Genomic DNA, 27,973 nt, shown 5'->3' with positions numbered 1-27,973 from the left:
ACTATACCGACGCCAGTATCCTGAAGAAGGGAATCCCGACAATGGTCAGGTAAGTATACTTACCCTCCCCCTAACCTTCTCTTCCCGTAATACTTCCCTGAGCAGCCTGACCCTATCCATCCCCACTAGTGCCTAAATCTAACACCTGTACCCCACCACCTAAACCTAAACACACCTTCGTAGTGCCTATCCCTAATCCCCCTCCCTGCAGCCTAACCAACTAACTCTAACCCCAGCCCTGGGTGACTGCTACTGCTCCCTGCATATTTACATATCAGGATGTCGGTTGTTAGTTTCCAGTGTTGGCATCCTGATCCATTCAATGGTCCAATACCAGTCCATTTCAGATCTGTGTTAAATTGCATTATCATGAAAGCGGTGGTGGGGGCGGGCGGCGGGTGCGGTGAGCGCTGCTGACCTGGCCGGGCAGTGTACTTACACATAGCAGTAGCGGGGACGGGACGCGTAGTGGCGGCTATTAGATTTTTAAAATATTTGTCAAATGACTGGCCGCTCTCTGATTGGCCGGAGAGCTCTCAGCCAATCAGAGAGCGGCCGGTCATTTGACAAGTATTTTAAAAATATAATAGCCGCCACTGCGCTGCCCGTCCCCGCTGCTGCTATGTGTAAGTACACTGCCCGGCCAGGTCAGTCAGCAGCACTCGCCGGCGCTCAGGGACCCGCTGCCCGACCCACTGTTCCCCTGGTGTCTGCATGCATATGCCTGTCAGGTGGCAGGCATATGCATACAGGGAGGTCGGACGTGATCGTATGTACAGACCGTCCGACCTCCCTGATCCGGTCCGATGCGCACGGGACCGCGCATCGGATCGGATCAGATATCACACACCTACGATTTTGGCCCGATTTCACCCGATTATCGGCACAAAGTGCCGAAATCTGATGAAATCGTCCCAAAATCGCATAGTGTATGGGGGCCTTTACACCACTAATCAGGCGTACAATCACTACAATATAAAACGTCTCTCAACCGCACCATAATCTCCTGTCTATTTCAGTTTTAATCTTCTAATTACTCTGTAACAGTACAAACAAATAAAGTCAAAATCATATCTGGATGACATAGATACTGTATGTAGTGATACTGTATGACAATGGTGTGATACAATTAATAATGCAAAACACACATACTGTAATTGATTAATGGGTGCTTATTTTAATGAAATACAGGTCTAAAAAGCAAAAGTCTTTGGTAAAAGGTATTGCTGGCATTACTAGCAGTAAAAACTGTGTGGGGTGGGGGCACATCATTAGGGGGTGCCTGTGCACCCTTAACACTCAATGTGCGCACGCCTATGCATGCCCCTTTGATATGCACAGCAAGCAGAGCGAGAGTGAGTCACACTTCTTATTTCACAAATGTTGGGAGGTATGCAGATATGCTAGCACAGTGGTTCTCAACCGTCCTCAAGACCCCCACACAGTTCACGTTTTCCAGGTCACTCGACAGATGCATTCATTACTGACTGACACATTTTAAAAGATCCACAGGTGGAGCTAATTATCTCACCTGTGATTCTGTGTTGAGACATGGAAAATGTGCACTGAGGACCAAGGTTGAGCACCACTGTGCTAGCATTATCTGTGTCATATATTTCACATACTTTAGAAGAAATACTATCCTCACCTGCTGTCTGAATGCCCTTTATAGAACATTTTATAGTCAGCTACTGTATGTAAAAAAAAAATTGTAACACAGTAGCTGAGGTTAAAAAAAGACATCCATCAAGTACAACCTTTTTATGTACTGTAGCAAGCGCTTGGTTACAGAGTGTCTAGCGCTGTTTCTGTTCACACCACAGACAAAGGAGCCCCAAGCACACTCCTCTACAACATGAGCTACAGTCCCCCTACTAGTTCTATGTTTCAGTTTTCAAATGACATGTTCTAAAAATGATGCTTACAGGATGCAACATTTTAAAGGGTAACTGTATATGCTACTCTTTACTTTGATGTTATTTATACCTTGAGGAGTCACATTTTCTTAGAATGCTGTGTTGCGTATGACAAGGCACAGGCATGTTTCTGGAGACCCTCTGGGACTACTTTCATAAACAAACTTACAAGCCAAACATAGGTCAACATACACATGTAAAATTTACATTTACATATACATACACACACACACAAATTCAAAAACACACAAACTAAGGGCCTAATTCAGACCTGAATGCAGCACAAATCTTTTTCTCAAAATGGGCAAAACCATGGTGCACTGCAGAGAGTTAAGGTCCATACACACTGGGCGACTATGAGCGTGTATGGACAGCGATGCCAGCTGTCATTGCTGGGGGGAAAGCCGCTCAGTGCATACACACTGCGCTATGCAAAACTGTCCTCAAAGCTGCTCATCTGCTGGTATTATCAGCAGATGAACGGGTTTCCCGGCAATGATGCGGGAGCGTGCAGCACTCATCGCTGGAGCATACACAACTGGGCTACTTTAAGATGAAAGCCGCTTAAACATGCTGTTTTGAGCGGCTTTCAGCTCAAAGTCGCCCAGTGTATATGGGCATTTTAGATTTGGGTGAGTTATTTTGTTTCTGTGCAGGGTAACTACTGGCTGCTTTATTTTTACAGTGCAATTTAGATTTGACTTTGAACACACCTCACCCAAATCTTTCTGCACATGTTACATCTGCCCCACCTGCAGTGCACATGGTTTTGCCCATTTTGAGAACAAATTTGCCCTGCGTCCCTAATTCAGCCCTAATTTCCTGACAGCAAAATAGGTCTAAAATAGAGGCAAAAACCTTATAATCCAGGAAGTGATTTGGAATGTATATAACTACCTTTGATAGCTGCAGGTGTATAGCCCATTTGCCACAGCAGAAACAGCTCTGTCCTTGGTTCTGACTCTCGGCTGCACGGGAGATGTTGTGTATGCCCAGTGACCTGGCTGGGAAAGAGCACTAGGCTGATGCACTATAGGGAGTTGGCAAGGATCACCAGAGTTTTCGCTCCCCTGCTTGAGAGCATGGAAATGATTGCTATTGCATGGCAATGTCTGCTTTCAGCAAGATGTTCTTTTTTAAACTTGGTACAGGATGTTTCATTATTTACAGTATGAAAAACATTCCAATATCTTACAGTTATAAGCACTGAAAGTATTCATTTGATAAATATCTAAGTGCATCTATTTACTAAGCATTTGATACAGATAAAATACCACCCAAACAGCAGCATGTAACATGGCATTTAGGAGCTGATTGGCCGGTACTCTGGGTAATATTTAACAATGAGTGATGTTTCAGCCAATGAGCTCCTGTCATTATTCAAACACATGACAGTTAGAAGCTGCTTAGCTACAAAGTGTCGATGGTGAGCGATTCGATTGTAAGCAATTGCCATGGTTTTACCCCTGTGTGCATGGCTGTGAATGCAAGCGCTCCAAACATTCGCAGCCCAGCAATCTGGTCTGAATTGGACCCTAAATGCTTTTACCAATCCAGATACTGCTGGATTTAGTATGTATGCTTTACATCCGTGGTCCTCAACCTCGATCCTCACGTACCCCCAAAGTTCATGTTTTCCATGTCACTCGGCAGGTGCACAGGTGCACTCATTATTCACTGACACATTTTAAAAGATCCACAAGTGGAGCTAATTCCTTCACTTGCGATTCTGTTTGTAGACTGGGAAAATGTGAACTGTTGGGGGTCCTTGAGGACCGAGGTTGAGAACCACTGCTTTATATTATAGCTGTCTGGACCTGGTATCTGTTTCATTTACATTGTGAGAACTCTACCCACTATAGTCAAAAGACTCTATTTAATTTAGTTGTCATACCCCTAAACCCTGTGAATCATTGCAGCAGCTGACACACTTTACGGCTGCCTGAGCTCACCTTGAAAACAGCCCACAAAGGGGGTTATTTTGGTTCACTCTTTCTGACAAAATCCTTCTTAGATGGACAAAACCATGTGCACTGCAGGGGGGGGGGGGGCAGATGTAAAATGTGCAGAGAGAATTAGATTTGGGTGAGTTATTTTGTTTCTGTGCAGGGAAAATATATTAATAATATTTTTACACTGCAATATAGATCTCACTTTGAAGTTAAACCCCAGCCAAATCTAATTCTCTCTGCACAAGTTACATCTGCCCCACCTGCATTGCACATGGTTTTGTCCATCTAAGAAGGAATTTGTCAGAAAGAGTGAACCAAAGAAAACCCCAAAGGGTGTAAGATCAGGTTCTGCTACGTGAACGGCACATTGCACACTTCGCACATAATTGATATTTTAATTCCATCCATTTTGTTCGAATTACACCTATTCCCTCAATGCTGTCAGATACATGTGCTCTCTCCTTTATTTGGCTGATGACTGTAGCAATGGAAGAGGCATGTTGAGGCCCTTTTCTATGCCACTTGAAACAAGGTTTATTCTCCACATAGGAGGACTGAGCACAGACTAGTTGTATAGCTGGGGATGGGGCAGGGGACATTTTATTTCTTATAATACAAAAGTATGCCTCATTAATGTACAGTATATTACTAGTGACCTAGATTTTACATACTGTACATGCATATAAATCTCTTGTGTAATAGAACAGAATGAGCATACTTTGGGAAAGAAAAACTAGCAACAGCAACAACAAAAATCCCCATATAATTTATCCACCCTTTGCCAATGGCAAATGAATATGAAACACTCATCACACTCCTTGAATGCATAAATCACAGAACATGTTTTACATGATTGAGACTTTGATTAATGTAACCGCCAGTTGGTGATTTAGAGTCAACTGAAACATTACTCCTGAGATTATTGATTAACATATTACAATCACATGTATGCACAGCGCTCGGAAGTTAGCTACTGCAGTAAGAGCCGGATTAAGACAAGGGGGGTCCTATTGACTCAATCAAAATAGATGCACTGTGCAGAGTTGTTTGGACTGGCTCCTGATTTAATAGGGCATATCATGGTGTCGCAGCATGGAATGGTAACTGACATAAAAGGTCAGGGGATGGTATACCGACATAATGTGATCATGCAGCAGCATGGTATCAGGCTGAATACTTGTCAGTTCCCTTAATCTAATTCACATCTATGATAAGCAGTGTTTCCAGGTGTAGTAGACACTCAAGAGACACTCAGTCTATGTCTGTGCAAGGCTAAGCCTAAATCCTAGTGGGCAATAGGACCCCTGATGTCACAAACACATGACAAAATGGGAAGGAGCAAGGTCTGAACATGGAAGCCCAAATGTACCCTTTGCGGGTAGTATTTCATGCCCTACCGTCCACTAAGGCATGGAGGGAGAATGGAGTGCCCAAAGCATATTAAGTTGCCATTTACGCGTTGCACCAATACAGTGTCCATGTAGACTATGTCGACATTCGGGACAAAAAAAAATTAAAACCCCATGTTGACATTTTGACTGTCGACCTTCCCAATGTTGACCTAATGCATGTGTCGACCATATGGCCCTGTCGGCCTTAGCCATGTCGGCCTTAGCCATGTCGGCCTTTTATCTCTGTCGACATACGGTCTGTTGACCTTCCTTGGTCGACCTAATGACACATACCCCTAGCCACTGCCTAGAGATGCCCAGCACATTTCCAATACATATCTGATATGCAGGGGTAATTCGGCCTCTATGTGTACACACTGTGGGACACACGCACTGTGCGACTTAGACAAATCTGTACTAGAAAATAAACCTCTTCAATCAGTGATAACTTACCTATTTCTGACACTGTGGCAGACTTCATTTCAGTTCTATTATTCAATATAATACAATGCAACTAACCTGGTATGGTTTTAATTATTACTTATAATATATGTAATTATAATGAAAATGTAACAGTGAGACATATTTACCGTGTGTAACATTTACCTCTTTTCCTGACAGGTAGTAAGCCGAGAGCAGTCCTCCTATATAACGGATGTTAACTTCAAATAAAGAGGCTTCCCCATTCTAATGAAGAAAAGTAATATAATGTAATTATTGGGATTAATACCTTTCATAGATAGATTTTGCATTTGTACATGTATTTAAAGGTACAAGTTGAAAAGCAGAGGTTTATAGTAAAGAGGATTGCCTATAGCTCAATTTTGCCTTTGCCGCTCATTTGCCTTTTAACACAGGTTTTTTTCCAGTGTGAACGGTTCAACCCGTGTCAAAATTCCTGGGTCTCCAACTCTGCTTTTTACCCGGGTTGGGGAACCGAGTATGCTGACCCGGGTTGACCCGTTCACACTGCAAAAAAACCTGTGTTAGAAGGCAAATTACTGGGTAGAACTGCTTCACCCGGGAATTTCCCTTAGCATTGAGAACAAGGACAGGTGCTGCAGTCCCCGGCATTAAAATGCCGGGTAAAAGCGTGTTGTTCACACTAGTGTGAACACGGCAATAGTGAAGAATCTGCGAGTGTGGATAATCAGGTCTACAGTCAATAGGTGGACACATGAAACATGTTGACATGCTTTAGGTCGACGTGGTCAAAAGTTCGAAACAAGCAAAAGAGCGACGTGTAAACTGTCGACATGGGGAAAGGGTTGACACAAGTGGTTCATGTTTTTTGTGTCTATGTCAACATATGTCAACATGGACACCGTATAAGTGTACAGCGTCCCCTCGCATGGGTCACCATGCTTCGGGGACGGTGCTGCGCTGTGCTCAGCAAACTATTCTATTCTCCCTCTATGCCTACTGGGATGGTGAAGTATGACGTTGGTTATATATATAAATAATGAGAAACTCATGTCAACCTTTTTTTCATGTCAACTACATGTCGACCTTTTGTCGATGCTGACCTAAAGCATGTCGGCCGTTTTCACGTGTCAACCTATTCTGTGTCGACCAATAGTGATCAACTATACTGCATACCAGAAGCTACAGTACTGAGCTGTCAAGTGAGAATGGAGGGGTATGTGATGTATGCTATAAACGACTCAAAGCAGCTCCACTCACTGAAATGTATAATGTGATTGTGGGGATCATGGGAACAGTAAATTTGTATTTTCCAAGTCTATTTATTGGAGACTCCTAATTATTTTAACGATCTCATCATTATTACAACTGTAATAATTAGCAGAACCTGTGTTAGCCAGTAATGAATATATCTGCGCAACTACTCGAAAATCTATAAAACATGCACTGTTAGGAGTCCTTAAGGACTGGAGTTTTTTTTAAATACTGCTGTAAATCATTAAAAGTATCTACAGTCAATTTTTTTACCCATTGGTTTTGAAAATCCCAGAGCTGTAACAAGGCTCAAATGCACCATGTGCAGCTCAGCCCAATGTCATATCATAATGTAGTGCACAGGGAGCAGGCCAGGCTTCTTGGGAGGGGAGTCCAGTGGGGACCCAGGTCCATGCACCCAAGTGCCTTCCTTTTTTCAGATCCAACCCAAGGCATAGGTATCGGAAAATTAGGGCCATCCAGGCAGTTGTTACTAGCCTGGGCACCTGCTGCTGTTTTGGACAGGACTTGTATGACCACTGCTGTAATTGGAGCTCTCAGCTCTGATCGGGCAGCTCAGACAGTTTGAGCCGGGAACTGGCAGCAGTAGGGAGAAACCTGACCAGAGCATTCAGTGAGGGTAATGGGGATCATTAAAAATGGCTGCGGGAGGTGGGCAGGAAGGAGGACTGTCTCTCCCTCCCTGCCAGCCACCAGTCAGAGTGCCACCAACCTCCCTACATCCAATGTCACGCAAATTCAGGATGTTGCAAGGGTGGGCACATTACAAGCCAGCCAGCCACAAAATAAAACATACAGTGAGTTTTAAACAGAAAAATGTGGTGTAATGTGAATAAGGACTAATACAGTGCGGCATAATGTGAATAGGGAGCTATACAGTGTGGTGTATTATGAACAGGAAGCAATAAGTTGCAAAGTAGTTTAAATTTGGGACACTATGATTTGATATAATGTGTAAAAGGTTGGACTAGTGTGTGGCATAATTGGAATTAGGGGTACTATTGTATGTCCATACCCCTTCCCAATAACATCCCTTTGGCAAACACTGTGCCTATTTCAAATATGGGGGTAGGGAGATCAATGCTCATGCTGGCAAAGAGCACCTAAATTAGGATTTCTATAGGAGGGGGGTGATGGGTGTTGCTGACTGAGCTGGGATCTGTGCTCCTGGGTGATGAGTGCTGTGCTGGGAGAGGGGTTCTAGGTCAGAGGCAGAACTAGCGGCAGTGCTAGGGGGCACCAGACAAAAATTTGCCAAATTGGTTAGGGCTGGCTTTGCCTTTTTTAACATGTCAGTAGGCAGCAGCAGCCTCTTAGTTCCTTGGAATCCTTGCTACAGCAATGTACAATGTTATAATAACATACTAATTTTAGATAGGACTGTACTTGTGAAATTTCAGCGCATCTAACGTGTCAACCCATAAACTACTTGTTTATCAATTGAAACTTACTGCAATTGAAATTAAATGTGGCTGCAAAGCATTTACATGTTTAGACAAGAGTTTTGCTTGCATAAGATAACAACTTCCTATTTTGCAACAGGTGGATGTTTAAGAAAAACACAAAAAGAAGGTATTTGTAAATACATACAGTATTGTATACATGAAAAAATGCAATGCATGTTCATATACTGTATGATTTTCTTGGATTAACATGCAATAATTTGGAAATGCCATTATGTAAATAACATAAGTCTATAGAAACCATCAATTACAATGTTTCCCTATGATAACTTACTTCTCAGGAAAGGCTTCCCAAAATAACAAACAGCATTCATATTCATTGTGGAAAATTTTTTAGTACAATGTTAGCAGAAGTTTTGAAGCAAATTCCACAAAGATGGATGACAATTGTACACATATATATGTCAAGTTATAATAAATACTTTGGTGTAATTTTTGCATAAGATATATTGCATGCAATTGATCATGCCAAGATAAATCGCATTAGATATATCTTATAGTATACAATTGTACCATAAGATATATATGATGGGCTGGATTAGGGACTGGAAAACTTCCTGCGATATATAGACATAGATATATATTATTGGTGCCCACCAATATTATTGGTAGGCACATTTCTCATTTCTATGAGTCTATGTGACTCTACCATGAAATGTGCCCACCAATATACATAGTAGACTCTACCATGAAATGTGCCCACCAATACACATAGACTCTACCATGAAATGTGCCCAACAATTTACATAGACACTATCATCATGAAATGTGCCTACCAATATACAGAGATGCTACCGTGAAATGTGTCCACCAATATATCATAAAGTAGTATATTTACTAAACAATAGATCTGCAATAACAAGCGCACGCACAGTACATAAACCATTCAACATAGATGATACAGTATATGTGTTTAAGAACATTAACATCCATTACTGATTTGTTACTGTGTCTTCCCTATGTTTCTATCTACATGTATATTTGTACAATTCCTATGTTGCTGAAACATACACCTCCTAGCTTTCAATTGTATCCAGCTTAACCTAAAAACGTTTACCTTCTTCCCCTTCAACCTTGCACCTTGGTCACTGGGAGTAAGCCCTAGCTATGACTTTGCCTCCAAGCTTATTCTTTACTAAGGACCACACTGCGGACACAGGCAGTCTATACAGGGTGGGCAGCATTCTGGACAAGCCACCAGCAGCTTTATATTTAAGTACTGACATAATTTGTTAACAATGCGTAACGCACATTTATTTTCCAATGGAACAAAAACATTTTTACCTAACTAAAAATGTAGCTATGAGTAAACTTAATTGAGGAAATGGATTTCTGTGCCAGCTCTTGGGACAAAGGGGGTTATTCTGATTTAATCGGTCCCCTGCACATTCACACAAGGGATACGTTTTTAGTGTTTGCGCATGCGCAGTAATGCGCATGTGCAGACGTTTGATGTGAGCGGGCAAAGCAAACTGCACATAGCAGTTTGGGGGGGGGGCATGGGAATGCACAGCATTTCATGGGCATTCCCATGAAAACGCTGGGCGTACCCATTGTAATGGCTCAGTGACACAAGTGTGGGGAAAGTGTGTGTGGGGGGGAGGGGGGGGGGGTGGGGGCAGCTGATGTCAGCGGATGTCAGCTGCCCACCCGCTTCCCGCACATGGCTCTCGGAGATCTGAGACACCACAGAGGTGTCTCAGATTGAGAAACCCAAGGCTGCAAATGGATGATTTTGTAGCTGGCGGCATCTGGGGGTCTCGCAAGGCTGCGAAATTCGCAGCCTTGCGAGACAACCAGCATAAGGTCCAAAGTGCCTAAGTGCAAAAGTCCACCAGGAAATGATTGCAAGACATTGATGACACTCTAAATTCATAAGATATTAACTAGTGGGCAGGGGATTTAAACCCTCCTTAGGAGACAAACGGGTTAATGCCTTGAGGAAGCTTAGGTGAAACGGCCGTTGGCTAGCAATGACCACAGCTCCTCTGTTTGTGTTGTCCAAATGTGTAACTGTGTATTAATATGTGTAAATCAGGACTATGTTTGATGTAAAGTACATTTAGCCTATAACGGATAAACGGTGCAGCGCAAGTGAGATTCAAGCAGCCTGACAGCCCATTGCGGCTCGCTGGCATAATACTGAGTCTGAGAGGGTGAGCGGCACACCAGACAGCCGCTGAATATCACCACAAGAGCGGCTAGTCACAGCCGCTACAGACCGGCAGCAATAGGAGAATAGCCGCCTACTATCATATAGACGGCAGTCACTGTATGAGGATCAGATATGCGGGGATATTTGCCGGTAAATGAACGGCTTGATAAAAACCTCCACACAGCCCAGGAATGAACATGTATATAATATAGAGATATTGCCATCTCCTATAAATAAACCTGGTTGTTTGTACAAATTGTTGTATTGCTACAAAATTGGGTACACACTGCCCAATATTTAGTAGCAATTTGAGGAAATCATTGTTGTGAATACAATTAATAAAACGATCAAACAATTAAACACAATATATATCCCTAACTGCTACTCCTTTCAGTAATAAACTGTGACACCAGCTATTCGTTATAAATGTATGATAAAAAGTTTAATGTATGATTAAAAAGAACAAGAAATTGGATGATTGATGCTCTCCAAACACACCGTTCAATAAGCGGTGACAATCACACAGAGACACTATTTTGAGTGGGACAATAACCGTTGAATATAAAGTGACGGCTACTTTACTTTCCCTTAACTTATAGTAACAATTTCTGTGTAATATTGATCACTGGTCATCTATCCTAAAAGTGCAAAGAATATCTGCACAATTAAGGCTTCATTTTGACAAGTAGGTTTCCCAGAGATTGAAGAATTGTTATCATCCATATACATCGAAAGATACGGTTTAAAGGGGACACTAGCCAATAAATAGAAAGCGGCTAAAAAATTATGTCCACCCTATAATAAAACAGTGTGAATATGGGTGAAATACGAACATCTTCTCTCTAAAAGTCAATAGGTGATAAGAATATCTATAAAACATTTGTTCAACTAAAGCCTAATTGTAAAACTGCAGATTGGAGGATTGGTGGAAGTAACACATACTGCACAATATTAGTGACAGACATAAGAGTGTATTGTCTGAGTGGGGTAATTACCAACTAGTATTAAGTGGTTTATATACTTTATCTCCCTTAGCTCAAACAACACTGCACTCTGTGAATGAGATACACCACCTCTTTATCATAAAACAAGCAGATGACCCATGTATATATAAGCCTCATCCAATAACGAATTGGATGAATGACGGCATAAATACACACTGTCCAAACAAAAGACAGCCCTGAATTTATTGGTGATAGGAGACATCTCTCCACTAAAAAGCTTGAAGAAATCATACATTGAAAGCAAAAATCACAATAGCCCTGACACACAGAAGTAACACAAATCCTATTGGAAGGCCACTGTAGCCTGAACGAAAGTCCTTGTAAAGTATAGGATATTACTATCTCTCCCACTGTAAATATATGCAGTAAGGAGCTAAATATCACGGAAAATAATCCCAGGTGATATAATCCCAATAGGACACAAGTGACAACACACAGGGATTATTAACCCTGCAAATACAGGACAGAGCAGCACTGTGGCCATCAAATTTTAATCTTATTTCTGCTCTTTATTTCATTCTTATATATTTTAATATTTCACCGATTTTATTGCATACCAATTAAAAGCTAAATTTTAAGCGACATTAAATGACTTTCAGTGCACCTGCAATATACTTTCTTTCCCCCCCTCCTTTTGTTAGTAGTGAATAAACCTACTATCGTAAAATAAGGTTTTCCCAAGGAACCTGGATAAGAATGCTGTATAACCTAAAGGGCTGATCTGTGAGGGAATTTCCTCTTAAACTGACCTGATAAATGCACATTTTTAGTAAAATGGGAAATACTATGCTTTACATACATCTGTAATGACAAATAATATATGTGATCTTTTATTGTTATTAAAGAACATGACATTTTATAAAAATAAATAGATATAAACGTATTAGTTATTGTATCAATCTTGTCTTTTTCTTATAGCACAGATAAATCAAATAGTATTAGCAATATGATTTGCACAATTTGTTAGGCGCACTGCTCTACAATGTTATCTACAATTTGTTCTTTTTTTTTTGTTTTAAAGACTTTTAAATAAGTAAGTATATTGTTGCCACATTTAATTGTAGTGTATTATATGTATATTGGTGGGCACATTTCAGGATAGCATCTATTTATATTGGTGGGCACATTTTATGGTAGTGTCCGTGTATATTGGTGGACACACTGTCACAGACTGAAGGCTTTGTCTTGGCTTAGAATTGCTAAAACACATAAATGTTACATTTATTAATTACCCAAGCAACATTAGTCACAGTACCACTGTGGGGACCTACATCCCAGCTGATTCATGCTCTATAAGCAGGCATGTCCAAACTATGGCCCTCCAGCTGTTGTGAAACTACTACACATCCCAGCATGCCTTGCAATAGTTTTAGCATTTCCTAGTAGCAAAACTATGGCAAGGCATTATGGGACTTGTAGTTTCACAACAGCTGGAGGGCCATAGTTTGGACATGCGCTAGTGGTGCACTAGCTGATCCAGTATGCTAGGGATATAAATTAAACACGGTCTGAGAACAGGTTTCATAAGAGATTTAATAATATCTTACCACATTCAGGTCTAGGCTGTTCTCAACCCACATTCCTGCATCCTCAAACTCTTCCTTCAAATCCATGATGAAAAGGGTGTCCAGAGCATCCACAATTGTAGCTCCTTTTAATCCCCCTGTTTGAGAGAGATTACTTTAATGCAGTCACGTTTGCTTATGTTAAGCTAACAGAACATTATCAACTCATTTTGATTTTGTTTAGTCAATCAGCCTCATCCTATATATAATAAAAGGCTAACACTGCTCCTCCCCACTATGGGGGGAATACAAGAGTATTACACGCCGGCGGCCACAAGATGGCGTCCAATAGAGAAATTCAAGTTTTACTCTGTTTGGGCCCACACAGGCGACAGTGCTTACATTACTGTTATGTAATGATAGATTATATCATTATGATGGGCTGGTAACTATTAATTGAATATGTGTTATATTGAATGGCTGTTATATCTAAAGAAGAGATCTGATGAAAATGTGATCGGTGCCTGTATGGTGGAATCAGGGGTGCCACAGCTGTCCCAGGTTGCAATGTTATCTGTCACAAACTGAAGGAACGTAATTCAAAATTGTAAGCATTCATGGTGCAAAACACTTAAATAGTGAAATTTCCCTATGGGTAGATTTAATGACGCTTTAAACATTACAATAATGTTTTTTATATTTCAATGGACAACACCTTTCACATGAATGTTTATTGTTCGAGATAGACAGGTACCTTTTCAGTTGACATCTGAGGCAGATGAGATTTTTGTATACAGTATGTGAATATTTTCTTCAAGCTGCTGTGCTAATAAGCCAACTGTTGTGTTACAAAACTGTATATCGAGGTCACATAATGGTGATGCAATCGTTATCATTTGTGATTACATCGCAAGGCGAATACTCACAAAACTACAACCCGTACTGAATGGGGGCCCATGTGGGATTCCCATTTTTCTGTAATAAAATATCTTGCAAGTTAGAGGAGACTGGGATTTGCACTGCTCAACAGTATGTAATAAAACTAAGGACATACAACCCTGCAATATTTTATTGTCAAACATGTATCCAGGGCCGCCAAGAGGGGGGTGGAAGGGGGTACCAATTACCCGGGCCCGGGCTTCCTGGAGGGGCCCGGTGTGGGCCCTGATCCAACCCCCCCTTGCTCAGCACATGCTGTAGGTGTGATCTGCTATTGCTGAGGGGGGGCATAACCCCCCCCCCCCGAGTGTTTATTCACCCCCTCTCTTAACATTTTGGGGCGTGGCACACCTCTCGGCGGCCCTACATGTATCATCAATAGGACAATATAGTTAAGACTATTCATACACAGACTTTAGAGTACCCACAACTGACAGATTTTGAAATATTTAATGTCATCATATTTTCAGGTTCTGAGAAGTTTAATTCATCATATTGGTCTGATATATCCAATCTAACAAGCTAAATTATGAGATTTCTCCTGAATCCAGTTCCATATACTATGATCGTTGGCAGCTGATTCACAAAATCTCCAGTTCCATTCAACATTAAGTGCACTTTCTTTTTATAGCATAATGTTCCCCATCTTTCTTAGTTTAGAAAAACCCATTACCATAACTTTACAAGATATGATGGAAACCTTGAAAGATGAACTAAGGAAATATAGTCAATCATGGCGATCAGAATCCCGACAGTGGAATCCTGATGGTCACAATGCTGCCGAATCCAAGCGGTAAGTATCCGCATTAACGCTAGTTTTATAGTTAGGCACTAGGGGAAGGTTCGGTAGTTAGGATGTGGGAGGAGATTGTTAGGGTTATGCTGCTAAAGGGAACGGTTAAAGTCAGGCTATAGGAGGGGTGGGATAGAGTTATGGCTATGGTTAGAATACTCACAGGGATCCGTCGGCATTGTGACTGTCAGGATTGCACTGTCAGGAGTCGAAATGTCGGAATCCTGACCACCAACATTTCATACCCAACCCCAACTAAGTGATAACAGTCATGCTAATATATAAACTTTCTATAAGATTTGATTCCATGGGATGAATAATTTGCGTTTCAGATTGTCATTAAATGGTATCACACTATAACAGGTCAAGGTATGTTTACCTATTATAGTATTTTTGGGTATATTATGACTCCTAAAAGTAGAAGCTAAGGGGGTCAAGCTGCTCACGATTCCCTGTGACGCTGCCTCGCCAAATACCTGTCCCTTCCCCCCTGCTGTATCCCCTCGCAACCATGCAAGGGGATGTGTTAGGAAAACATATCCCCTTGCATATGCCCGCAGCAGGAGAAATCATTCGTTGGCCACCGTCCATCGAATGATTTTCCCTGCCTTCGCATATATGTCAGGTGAGACTGACTTATATTTGCGGCCACCAGGATGAAGAAAGGGCGATCGGATGATGTCATGTGACGTCAGCCTCCCACACCTGACAGGCAGGCACGCCCAGCATTTTCATGAGAACGTCCATGAAGAAAGGCTGGGCGTTCCCATGCCGTAGCAGTGCCAATGCCCCCGATTCTCCCTCCTCGCCACGAACCGCCGGCGAGTGAGCAATTAGCTGCGGCTGTTCGCAGTCAGGGTTTGCACATGCGCACAAATGTGCAAGCGCAAACCCCGACCGTCGGGGCAGGCGCTGAATTCGGTTCACTACGTGTGAACCAGAATCGAACACTAAGGGAGAGGTTTAATAGGATGAGAGATTCAGAAAGTGAGAGATCTGGTAAGATATCTCCAGTTTTTTTAAAGCGGCAATCATTTACCCTAAAATCAAACTGGTGTTGCAGTGTAAATGATTGCCGCTTTAAAAAAAACCTGGAGATTTCTTACCAAATCTCTCACTTTCTGAATCTCTCATCCTATTAAATCTCACCCTTAGTGTGATACTGTAAAAAGGAGTATTTTCACACATATATACTGTATTTTACTAACTTTAATATTGCTGTAAGGCTTATATTTTACATTATGTTATTGCTAAAAGACCATTATTGTAGTTACCATTTATTGTTTTGTTTCATTATGTATGTATATCCTTTATTTTGTATGTGCATTATGTTGATGTATTTTATATACTTTCATTATTCAAATACAAAAAATATATATAATGTGCACTGGGTGTTAGGGTGGTTTTTGGGAGATATGATATAGTATAGTGATGTTTATAACATTCTATATAACTTTAACAAGATTGTTCAGTCATAAGCTTCACAGGTTCACATAACCTTACCAAACAGACTTCCAAAATGACCATCTTTAGTTATTGGACGGAGCTCATTCTCCCCCCAAGCATATTTCTTGTAGCTATCCCATGCAAATTTCATCATCTGCAAATAAAAAGACAAGGATACGTAATATAAGCCATGTGTGAGTGAAGCATTTGTCTTGCAATCTGTAGCCACTATAACGAGAAGTGATTTGTAAATGAAGATCTATAGCTGTGATAGAATCATAAAGCTGGCGGGTATATTAATGATACAAGTGGTTAACATTTTACTTTAATCAACAGCCTTCTGTGCATGAAAACAGAATAATGATTAGTATAATATGTATTGCAGGAAGAGAAAAAAAGAAAATAAAGTGCTACATGGATAATATCTCTTTCACATCGCTAAAGCCGGGTAAGACCCAAGATTTTGATCCCAAGTCTGAGCCTTTCACACTGAACCCAGGTCACAAATTAAATACAGGGTGACCCTGGTTTAACCCTTCTTATAACCCGGTCGATGGTGGGGGCTTGCGCAAGCGTGAATATGCGCATTTGCAAGCCCCGGGAGCATTCGCTCACTGACGGGTAGGCAGGGGGCAGGCAGGGGGAGGTCGCTGGGTTCCACCTGCGTTTCATGGGCATGATCACAAAAACAGTAGGCATGCCCATAGAAACACTCGGTGGGCCTGTCAGAACGCAGGCGTGTCCATGCCTGCTTGAGCCAGCCAGCTAATGTCACATGACGACAGCGCCCGCCCCCAACTCGGCCATCTCCATCCAGGATAAAAGTAAGTGTAGTGTGTAGTCTATCTAATTATTTTTCCTCCTTGCGGCCGAATAAGAGTGGATGTGTAAGCAGACAAATCCGCTTGCATGCTAATGCAGTGATCCACTCAGCTGTGGGGGGGGGGCTTGTTTCGGCAGGGTGGTGTTTACCTGCAAGCTAGGCAGTGATTATATGCCTTTTATATGTCTGAATCAGGCCCTTGATATCCTTTGCATGCATTACTTCCTTTCCACAGTGAGAATACCCTACAGAGCGATATCACTGTGATGTGCAGGGATACAAAATTATGGATACTGCCAGATCAATGCCACCAATGGTAAATAGACCCCCTAAAGTTTAAAGTCTCCCTCCCTTACCATCAAAAAACACTATCTGTGAAATGAATAGGAACCAGGAACAGAGCTCCTAGAAGCAGGCCACACTTTCCCAGCCTTCTGTAAAGTATCAACAGAGGTCCCTGGTAAATGCATAAAAAATGCTATCAAGTCAGGAGAATATTGGGATTGTTTAGTTACTTCCGTGTTCATTGCTTCAAAAATCTAAGGAAAGCTTTACATTATTTATTTCTATACACACACAGATTATTAACTATTTTATATAGAAATAATTTATGGTTTAGGCTTAATGACCATTTCAAATAAAAGTGGATTGTTACTGAGCAAATTTATCATTTTGGTTTGACAATCGAATTCGCCGCTCAGTGTCCAACAATGCTATCAAGAAACTATAATGAGAGGTACAGTACGCACTCACTTTCAACGACATAAATGTGAGCTCCAGTTACGTCAACAGGTGTGACAAGTGTTGGTTAAAAAAGTAATTGAGAAGTCAGTGTCCTTCAATTCATTCAATTTGTATTAAACACCAAAAAATGGCCGCAGGAACCATCCAAAAAACATTCCTGGTTAGGTATGGGATCCTGACTGTCAGGATGCTGGTGGTCAGAATACTAACAGCGGCATACTAGTGGTCAGAATTCTGAAAACATTTGGTATATGGGCTAACCGTACCCCTTTCCCTCCCTACCCCAAGCCTATTCCTAACTCTATCCTCCCACAGCCTAACCCTAACCCTTGAGATCGATGCCAGTTTCTGACTGCTGGCATCCTGATTGTTGGGATGCCAACCACATTCCAAACTTACCATATAGCATACATACTATATGAAAGTGTATGCTTATGGCTAAAAATGCTAGGAAATGTTGGGATTACTTTTATTTATTACTTTTATTTTACTTACTCTATTTGTTAGACCAAATTGTGCCTTTGCAGTTCTTTGCTATGCTTTAGATCAGTGTATCCCTCTCTCTCATGTTTTCTACTTCCCCACCTCACCCTTCCTTTTCCATTGTCATTTGCTAGGAGGATGAAAGCACAGATCATATTCTTCCACTAAGTTCAGACTAGTACATAAAAACATAGGGGTAACTGACTGAAGTTCTTTTGAAGAATACATGTTGCCATTAGCATCCAATCAATGTCTACCTATTATTTTCTAAAAGGTCCAAAATTAAATAAGTAGAGACTGATTGATTGCTATGGGCAAGATCTCATCTTCAATAGAACTCCCATTTTAGTAAATTGACCCCATATAATCTGCTGGCAGATACTTGGCCCATCTGGTCTGTCCCTTTCTATCATTTAGGTAACTTCAACCCTATTTGAGCCTTGTAAGGATATGTATATGCCTATCCCAAGCATGTTTAAATTGCTCTACTCTCTTATCCTCTACCACCAATGATGGGAGGCTATTACACTTATCCACTAACCTTTCTGTGAAGTAATTTTTCCAGAAATACTCCCTGAACCTACCTCCCTTCATTTCAGTTTCTGACCTTGGGTTCTAATCTATCTCTTCCTTTGGAAAAAGATTCTAGACATTATAACGTATATAACACTTCATTCTTTCTATGAGACACTAATTCACTCCAAATTCCCTATGATGTTCACCAACCCACGTTCAGATTGTTCAGTCTTTCATAATAGCTTGTTTGCTTAGTCCAGTAATATCATATTACCTTGAAGTGAAATAGAAAAAAAATCTTAAACTACTCAATTTATGTACCTTATACGTATATTATGTTCTAATAGGAATACATACGGATGACTGGTGGGCAGTCATAACACAGATGCTGACATCATGATGGAGGAAATCCCAACAGCGATACAGTAAGTATACTTTTCTACTCCCTGCCCCCCTAACCTCCCTTCCTGCAGCCTAACCCCACCGCAACCATCCCCATTAGTGCCTAATCCTAACCTTTCTACCCAGAATCCTAAACCTAACTCTCCCTGTATCCTAACACTAAACCCCCTGGTATTGCCTAGCCCTAACTTTCTCTCCATGCAGCCTAACCCAACCTATCCTTTAGTCCCCTGGTAGTGCCTAATCCTAACCCACCACATCCCTGGCCTATCGCTCTAGCCAACCACACATACTTATGATGGGGATGCCAGCAGTCAGGATTCTGGCGTCAGCATCTCCACCAATGTCAGGATTTCAACGAAGGTCTTGATTCTGCTGTCAATATTCTGTCTGCCAGCATCCCAGTAGTTGGGATGTTAACCGCATCCTTAGCCTAACCCTATGTGGAAACTACTGACCTGAATAATTTTGCTGTATTGAATTCTTACTGGATAAATATATTTTATTATGGGTGAAGGAAGTTGCTGATGCTCATCACATATTGTACAGGATCCTGACACAATTATATTGTACAACTTCCATTGAACGCTACGAAATTGGCTATTGACTGAGGACGTGCCAATCGTCAAACTTCTCAAACCACCTACAAACCACTAGATGGTCCCATAAATGCCTTAATTTGTTGTCATGTTTAATGAGTGAGTAAATACCTAGATATATATATATAGCAGTCTAACAGTTATTCATATTAGATAGGTATCAGAATTATATATAAAAATAAATAAAATTGAATTTCACCATAAAACAAAATAAAGTAAGAGTTCAAGCCAAGAAGAACAAATGATATTAAATATATCGGTATACTTACAGTACAAAGATAACAATTATCACTATTAAGTTGTGTTAGTTAATCCAAGAAGAAACAAATAAAATAATTACCTCTTTAATCTTGTTTCTTTTTTCTCTGATTTCTGAGTCTTTTGGTTCAGGTATATTTCCCAAAGGTGGATGCTTAAGGGATTTTTGAAAAGCCTTGTAATCAAAAATAAACACATTTTTTTTCTTCTGAGCTGTAGATATATCATATTTAATTTTGGCTTTAGTAGCTATTATATGTTCTCTGTTCAATGTAACATCGTCTTTTTGTGTTTTGTAGTTGCTGGTTATAAATCCTAGTGGTTTTACATCCACATCAAATTTGTCTTTGGATCTCCACTTTTCTTGATTTGCATTCTGGAGCATTGACTTTTGATCATCAACAGTTTTTTTGTTAACTTTCTTACTAGCATAGCTGTGTATTCTTGCGCCATTTTGTGTACTAGACAAAAATATTCTCTTAAATGATGATGTGTTTGGTAACAGAAACAGTGTCCCAAAGCAAAGTGTAATAAATCCAGACAAAAACAATAAAAATATAAATTTCTGGGAAAGACGGAGTCCAAATCCAATTGGAAATATCCCACAAATTTTCCTAAGGAACATTGTTTAGCTTGCATCTAGTCACATACGTATTCTCGATACATCCACATTATGACATTGCATAGACATCTTCAATTTTCTTCTAAATCTCTTATAGATGGCACTGTAGTGTTTGAATCTAGGAATTGCCAAAATGGTCACACCTTTAACAAAAAGAAAGATGCAAATGAAACACACTTGTACTGTAGCTAATGCAGCATTGAATATGAGTTATGTTAAATGTGGCTCATGTACATTAATTGCTATGAAATACACAATGATATGATCAGTCAATGATCTGTACTCTGGTAATGTTCTAGGTGTTGGCTTAGAACATATGTCATACATTGGGTTTGCTTATTTGCAAATTATATTATTTTGTTTGTTTCACAGTTTCACACCCACAGACATTGTTGCTGTGATTTAATAATTTGTTGGATTAGTATAGAAAGCTCTCTTGCATAAAGGCTATTAAATCAGAAAAACTCACGATAAATGAATCTGGACCCTCCCTGACTACATTACAAATCAGATTTAAATACCCTTGGAAAAAACAGACTGTTTTCCTTGGTCTCCTTGGACTTTACTCTCCAAGTTAGAGAACATACTCTCCAAGTTAGAAAACATTTTAGTCTAATAAATCTTTGCCATGCTTCATCATCTATATATATATATATATATATATATATATATATATATATATAAAAATGTGAGTGTATATATATATAGTGGAGAAGATATAGAGTGCGCCTTTCAGTATACCACCACCACTTTCAAGATACAGTATAAAATGTCACTATGACAAATCATTGAAGTTGATTTAACATTTGAATAAATTTATTTTTTTAAAGAATATTCTTTTGCAGCATATTTTGGTCTCGTAGTTCACAGATAGTTATTTCATCACAAACAACCCGACGCGTTTCGTCTATAAGACTTCATCAGGGGTGAAAAAACTCTGGGTGGCAAAGAAGAAAGCCTTTAGTATTAAAAAAAGATCATATTTTCCTTCCAGTAATTCTCTTTAAAAAAAAACAACAATTTGACGGTGTACATACTGATAGTTGAATGAATCTATTGAAATCCAACTCTAAACTTGTCCGGATCCTCTAGGGCTCCCGAACGAGCTAAACAGATGTTCGCTGGTCTCTGTAAATGTTATTATACCAGTGTTAGGAGATGAGCATGATGTATAGTATCAAAAGATAATTTGAGGCGGTGGTACATACCTACTGCAGCTAATGGATTTGACAAAAGTTTGAGTAATCCAATTAACACTTATAGGTGAATCCCATTTGGTTATTCAGAATATCTATAAAAATAGATTTAATGATATGTCACTATTTGTGACGAGGGCTAGGGTAGGTATAAATGACACCAATATATAAAATATAGAATATCAGAGCATCAATATATACAATTAGAGACAGAATATTATGGAAATATATCACAGTCTGAAATACATATATGAATAAATACAGCAAAATTATTTAGGCAATCAAAAAGTAAGCCATCATAATGAAAATGGGTACAAGATTGAACTCAACTTAAATGCAGATGAATGCTGATATAAACAAAATAAGGCGCCTAACATTGTCCCACAGTATAGCACAGTACAGCAGTTTGACACAAATTCATACAGAAGCATTCAGGTTCAGAAGACTTACCACTATAGGTATCCAAATGGACTTGATCCTCTAGTGCTGCAAGTGACGGGTCTATTGAGCTGTGCTGCTATATAGTGCTTTGAGTGACACGTCCATTTGGATACCTATAGTGGTAAGACTTCTGAACCTGAATGCTTCTGTATGAATTTGTGTCAAACTGCTGTACTGTGCTATACTGTGGGAAAATGTTAGGCACCTTCTTTTGTTTTGATTTTTCAGCCTAATGATGGCTTGCGTCACTGATAGTGACAGCTCTTTGGATATCATATTGAAAGTCGACAGCAACAGATTCCAAATGCAAATGTCACACCTGGAATCATCTCCAGACCTTTTACCTGCTTAATTGGTGATGAAATAACGAGGGAACAGCCCACACCTGTCCATGAAATAGCTTTTGAGTCGATATTCACATTACTTTTGGTCCCTTAAAAAGTGGGAGGCACATATAAAAACTGTTGTAATTCCTACACCGTTCACCTGATTTGGATGTAAATACCCTCAAATTAAAGCTGACAGTCTGCAGTTAAAGCACATCTTGTTTGGTTCATTTCAAATCCATTGTGGTGGTGTATAGAGCCCAAAATATGAGAATTGTGTCGATGTCTCAAAATTTATGGACCTGACTGTATATGTCTAGTGTCTGATTAGGTGTTTCCAAAACACTGCCATCTGTTGGCAGCAAGTGGAACTACATCTCTTTCTCGCTCACACATGCACACAGAGGCAATCACAAGATAGCAGACTAGCTTTCGAAGCATTTGCTTTGAGCAGGCTTACTAGTACTATATATGAGTAATTCAAAGTGTAAGAAATGCTGAGTATGCAGAACAAAGGTGTTGTACTGCCAATGAGTATTAAGTCATAATGGCTTTAGCAAAGTTAATCAATAACATAAGTTTTATATCTTGGCATAATATGGGGCTTGCATCTGAGGTATTTTCAGATACCTCCATCCATACTTACCAATTTTTTACAAGACTACGTTCACTTTCTACTGTACAGGGCTGGCCCCAAGCATCAGCTGCCTAGGTGCTTGACTAGGGCAAGCACCACCTAGTCTGCGGGGGGTGCCAGTGGGTACAAGGGAGCTGTTTCAACTTTATTGCACCAGGTTTTTTTGGCACTGCGGCTCACACCACACAACTGAGACACAGCATTGGAGCCATGGGCAGGACCATCAGAGAAAAAGGTAACTTTGGTGGCTAAAGAGACACTTGGTGGGCGGGGGCTGGATAACCCCTGTGTGGAAGGCTGTACAGGATGGGTCTGGAGAGACACTGGATGGGCTGGAGAGAGACACTGACCCTTAGTCTAGTTCACTCGCAGAGGCAAATTCCTTCTCAAATGGCCAGAACCATGTGCACTGCAGGTGGGGCAGATGTAACATGTACAGAGATATTTAGATATGGGTGACATTTTTTGTTTCTGACCAGGGAAAATACTGACTGCTTTATTTTTACACTGCAATATAGATCTCACTTTGAAGTAAAACCCCACCCAAATGTAATTCTCTCTGCACAAATTACATCTGCCCCACCTGCAGTGCACATGGTTTTGTCCATTTGAGAAATTTGCCTCTGAGAGTGAATCAGAATAAGGCCCACTTTGTGTGCTTCAGCTGCAGTGGCTGTGAGCGCTGGGTCAGAAAAAAGAAATAGACTGGGCTTTGGCTGGAGAGCCACACTTTGGGCTGGGGCTACAGAGAGACATAGTTGGCGAGGGCTGGAGAGAGACACTGGGGGTTATTCTAATCCATTCGGTCCTCTGCGCATGTGAAGACGTAGGGTGCGTGCACCCACAGCAAACTTTCTGTTCGCCGGGTGCACGCACCCATGAAGGTGTGCAGGGGGCACCGGGCTGCCCCATTACCATATAGGATCGCCCAGCGTTCCATGGGCGTTCCCATGAGAGTGGGGCATGTTTAGAAAGGTGTGCAACAGACCAATTATGTGCTGTCTTCTCTATAGTATCAGTAGGTGTTCAGCACACAATTCAGAAACGAGTATCTTTTAGGGTAGTATGGACTCTAGATGCCTAATCCGCTTCTGCAACTCGGAGAGTGGACAGGAAAACCCAGGGCATACCCAGGGCCGGCAACAGAAATCTTGGGGCCCCATACACTGATATTTCTGGGGGGCCCCCACTCCCTCAAGCACTAGTAGTTGTGTGGAGCAGGGAGAAATGGTGGGCATATTGGTGGCAAGAAGTCCCATATAATGGCTGCCCCCAGCGTAGACAGTCTCACTTCTGAACTGACAACTAATACACATTATACCACACACCGTAATGCCCATTAGACAATATACCACATGCCGCAATGCCCATCACATATTATGCCACACACCTTAATGCCCATTACATTTTATTCCACACACCATGATGGTCATTACATATTATGCCACATACCATAATGCACATGACACATTAGGCCACATGCCATAATGCCCATTACATGTTATGCCACATAAATGCCACTTACCTACATGCTCTTTGCCAGGAGGCACATGCTCATTGCCAGGGGTTACATGGTGATTGCCAGAGGTTTCTTGTTCAATGTCAGGGGGTTACATGCTTGGTGCCAGGGGGGGGGGGGGGTTACATGCTCCTTGCCAGGGGTTTACATGCTCCTTGCCAGAGTTTTATGCTCCTTGCCACGGGGGAGTACAAATTTGTTGCCCAGTGGGGATTACCTGCTCAATGCCAGGGAGGATAACATGCTTGTTGCCCGGGAAGTTAAATTCTCGTTGGCCAGGGGGATAACATACTTGTTGCTAGGGGGTTAAATGTTTGTTCCCATGGGGAATTTACATGTTTGTTGCCCAGGGGTAGAATGGGCAACTGCCCGACTTCTATGTTGGGAGCTCCCTGGTGCTGCTGAGACAGAAATGAGCCTGCAGAGAAGTACACGGGGGCCAGGCCCGGCGACGGGGGGGGGGGGGTGTTAAAGGGTGCAGCTGACCCCAGCATCGACGATCAGAGGGGCCCCAATTTCAGCCCCCGTCTTATTGAGAGTTTAGCTACCTAGCTACAACTAACTGTTGGAATGATATAGGTCACCAGACAGTTTTGCTTCTATAAGTTACTATTAATTATTGTCATGCTAAACAAAGATCTAAGAAGCTGTTAATGGATTTTTTTCCTGTAAGATTATACCAATGTTTATTTACTAGAAGGCTTAAAGCACTTTTAACATTCTTTCGCTGTGAACAGTTAAAACATTGTCACTAATACAGCGACAACAATCTGCTGTAATAATACAGTTCATTAATTATTTTATTTGCCTGCCAATTATTTGTGTCTGAACACTTTGAGAACTTGGTCTCTGCCCTGGGGTAAAGAACAGACGAGATGAACAAATCCAGCCTAAGTAGATAATATATTTCTGTTTAGTCCAACATTCAGACGCAATGTATAACAATCAGTTTCAACCAGCAGGAAGTGGTAATCCTCCGGAGGGCCAACCAATTTAATGTCTATTACTAGATAATATTACTTTGGAACTACCCGGTTGCCTAGCTACTCATAAGAAATAGGTAGCTCTGAATCAGGGGGACTTCAAGAATTGAAAACCAAGATGAAGTCCAGATTTCATTATATTTGTTGGTCAAGCCACAAAAGACTGAAAGGTACTCTTTACCTAGAAGGGCGCCCATGATTTTGATCATGGGCATCGCATGTAAAAAAAATCGCGTCGGTCGCATCGCATGCGACCAAAAAATCGCATGCAATGCGATCGACGCGATTATCGCGATTTTACATAGGGAACAATGTTAAATGGGTCAATTGACCCGATTTAACATTTTGAACAGTTACAATGTAAGAAGGGGGGTATTCTGGCTGATTCGCAGCCTTGCGAGTCCACCAGACACCGCCCTGTGAATGCCAGTACGCCCGCCCGCCCTCCACCGCACACCGCATATGCTTGCACGGGCTGTGAATGGATGTTTTATATAAACGTCCATTCGCAAGCTGTGGGGAACACCCACATCATTCAATGGTCGACAACCATCGACTGATGTGGAAGGCACATGCACATCTAAGGTTACTCTCAGGTAGCATTAGATGTGCGTGGGCATTCAGAAGAAAGTGGGCGGGCAGCTGAGATCCGGTGATTTCCATGGAAATACCCAGCGTTTTTATGGGAATGCGCATGAAATGCTTAGTGTTCCCATGGGCGTGACTATGCACCGCAGCCCCAAACCCCCGCCCCCAATGGTGGGTGCATGCATCTGGTGCAGGCTCCAAACATTGGTCACCAAACAGTCTGTGCAGGCTCCAAACATTGGTCACCATACGAACATATGGTCCGTGGGAACGGACCAGAATAAGAGCAGAAGAGTTAAGGCCCCCATACACTAGCCGATTTTGGTCAGATCAGTCGGATCTGGCCGAAATCGGACCAAAATCGGCTAGTTTTGATGTCCCTTAAGATCCGATGCGCGGTCCCGTGCGCATCCGATCTGCGTCGGGTGGTCGGACCTGCTGCACGTCTGACCACCCGACTTGGGACCTAGTGGGGCGGCGTGGCGGTGGAGGGAGCAGGGGGGGCTGGGGACGCTGCGGGGGACACAGGCGGCATAGAGCCAGGCAAGGGGAGTCGGGAGCTGTCAGTACTGAATTTAAAAAAAGCCCATACAATGAATGGGCGGCCTGTGATTGGCTGAGCGCTCTCTCAGCCAGTCAGTAATTGGCTGAGAGAGCGCTCAGCCAATCACAGGCTGCCCATTCATTGTATAGGCTTTTTTTTCTAGCACTGACAGCTCCCGGCTCCCTCTGCCCGACTCTATGCCGCCTGTGTCCCCCGCAGCGTCCCCAGCCCCCCCTGCTCCCACCAGCAGCCCTGCTCTGTAGCCCCCCCCCCCCCTGCTCCCCGGGTTTTTTACATGTGATAAATCGAGACGATTTATCACATGTAAAAAATGGCACATCAAGTGCCAATCTAATCAAGCTCCCCGGGGAGCAGCCGGGGAAGCTCAGGGGGAAGTCGGGGGCGACTTTTCCTAAGGACAAGTCGCCCTAGTGTATGGGGGCCTTTAGTCCTGGAAATTACATTAAAAATAAGTAAATTAAAGGTTGCTTATCACTGGAATTTGCATCTTCAGATAGTTTAAACAAAGCATTAACTCATTAGGGAAGTGTTAAGTAATGTTTTCATCTGTGTTTTTGTTTCCAGCTCTTCTCTATAAATGTCAATGACATTGTATTTAGCCAGTGTTCTAATGAGGTCTAATTATTAGCTGAAAGCATCATGTCTTCATTTGTTTATATTGTAATGTTTTCCAGGTTAAGGGTATCAGCAGGGTTTCAAATACACAAACCAGGGGTAATAGCCTGTGAGGTGCAGGCTGTTAAGGAATGAAGGAGAGTATTTATGTATTTCTAAGGTGGAAATTATTTGCAAGGCAATACTGACCTGATTGCTGCTTTAGAATTACATGCAGATTGGCAGAAGTACCCTTATGCTGGGTACACACCAGGACGACTAGGGCCCGATCAGCACAATCTAGATCCGATTCCGATCAATTGGATGCAGATTGTGTGCTGATTGGGCCCTTTTCTGAGCTGGTGTGGAGCGATTCCGATCCGATGCGCGGTCCCGCGGGTCGGTCGGTCGTTAT

The 27,973-nt window shown here is 41.7% G+C and overlaps 1 protein-coding gene across 2 annotated transcripts in view; it reads right to left on the bottom strand.

Moving 5' to 3' along the window:
- Positions 1-27,973, bottom strand: part of MAN1C1 (mannosidase alpha class 1C member 1) — a 76,488-nt gene that overhangs the window by 36,310 nt on the left and 12,205 nt on the right. For both annotated transcript variants that reach the window (XR_014470432.1, XM_083173640.1), the window contains exons 2-5: positions 20,170-20,852; positions 16,320-16,416; positions 13,127-13,242; positions 5,866-5,946 (exon numbers count right to left, since the gene is read on the bottom strand). Coding sequence is in view for 1 of the 2 variants with exons in the window: in XM_083173640.1 (XP_083029766.1) it covers positions 5,866-5,946; positions 13,127-13,242; positions 16,320-16,416; positions 20,170-20,712 (837 nt within the window). In the remaining variant the exon portion in view is untranslated. The remainder of the gene's footprint in view (positions 1-5,865; positions 5,947-13,126; positions 13,243-16,319; positions 16,417-20,169; positions 20,853-27,973) is intronic.

The sequence above is a fragment of the Crinia signifera genome, chromosome 2, assembly GCF_055691185.1.
Source record: "Crinia signifera chromosome 2, ASM5569118v1, whole genome shotgun sequence".
NCBI classification, from domain to species: Eukaryota; Metazoa; Chordata; class Amphibia; order Anura; family Myobatrachidae; genus Crinia; species Crinia signifera.
This window is presented reverse-complemented; position numbering and strand designations above follow the sequence as displayed.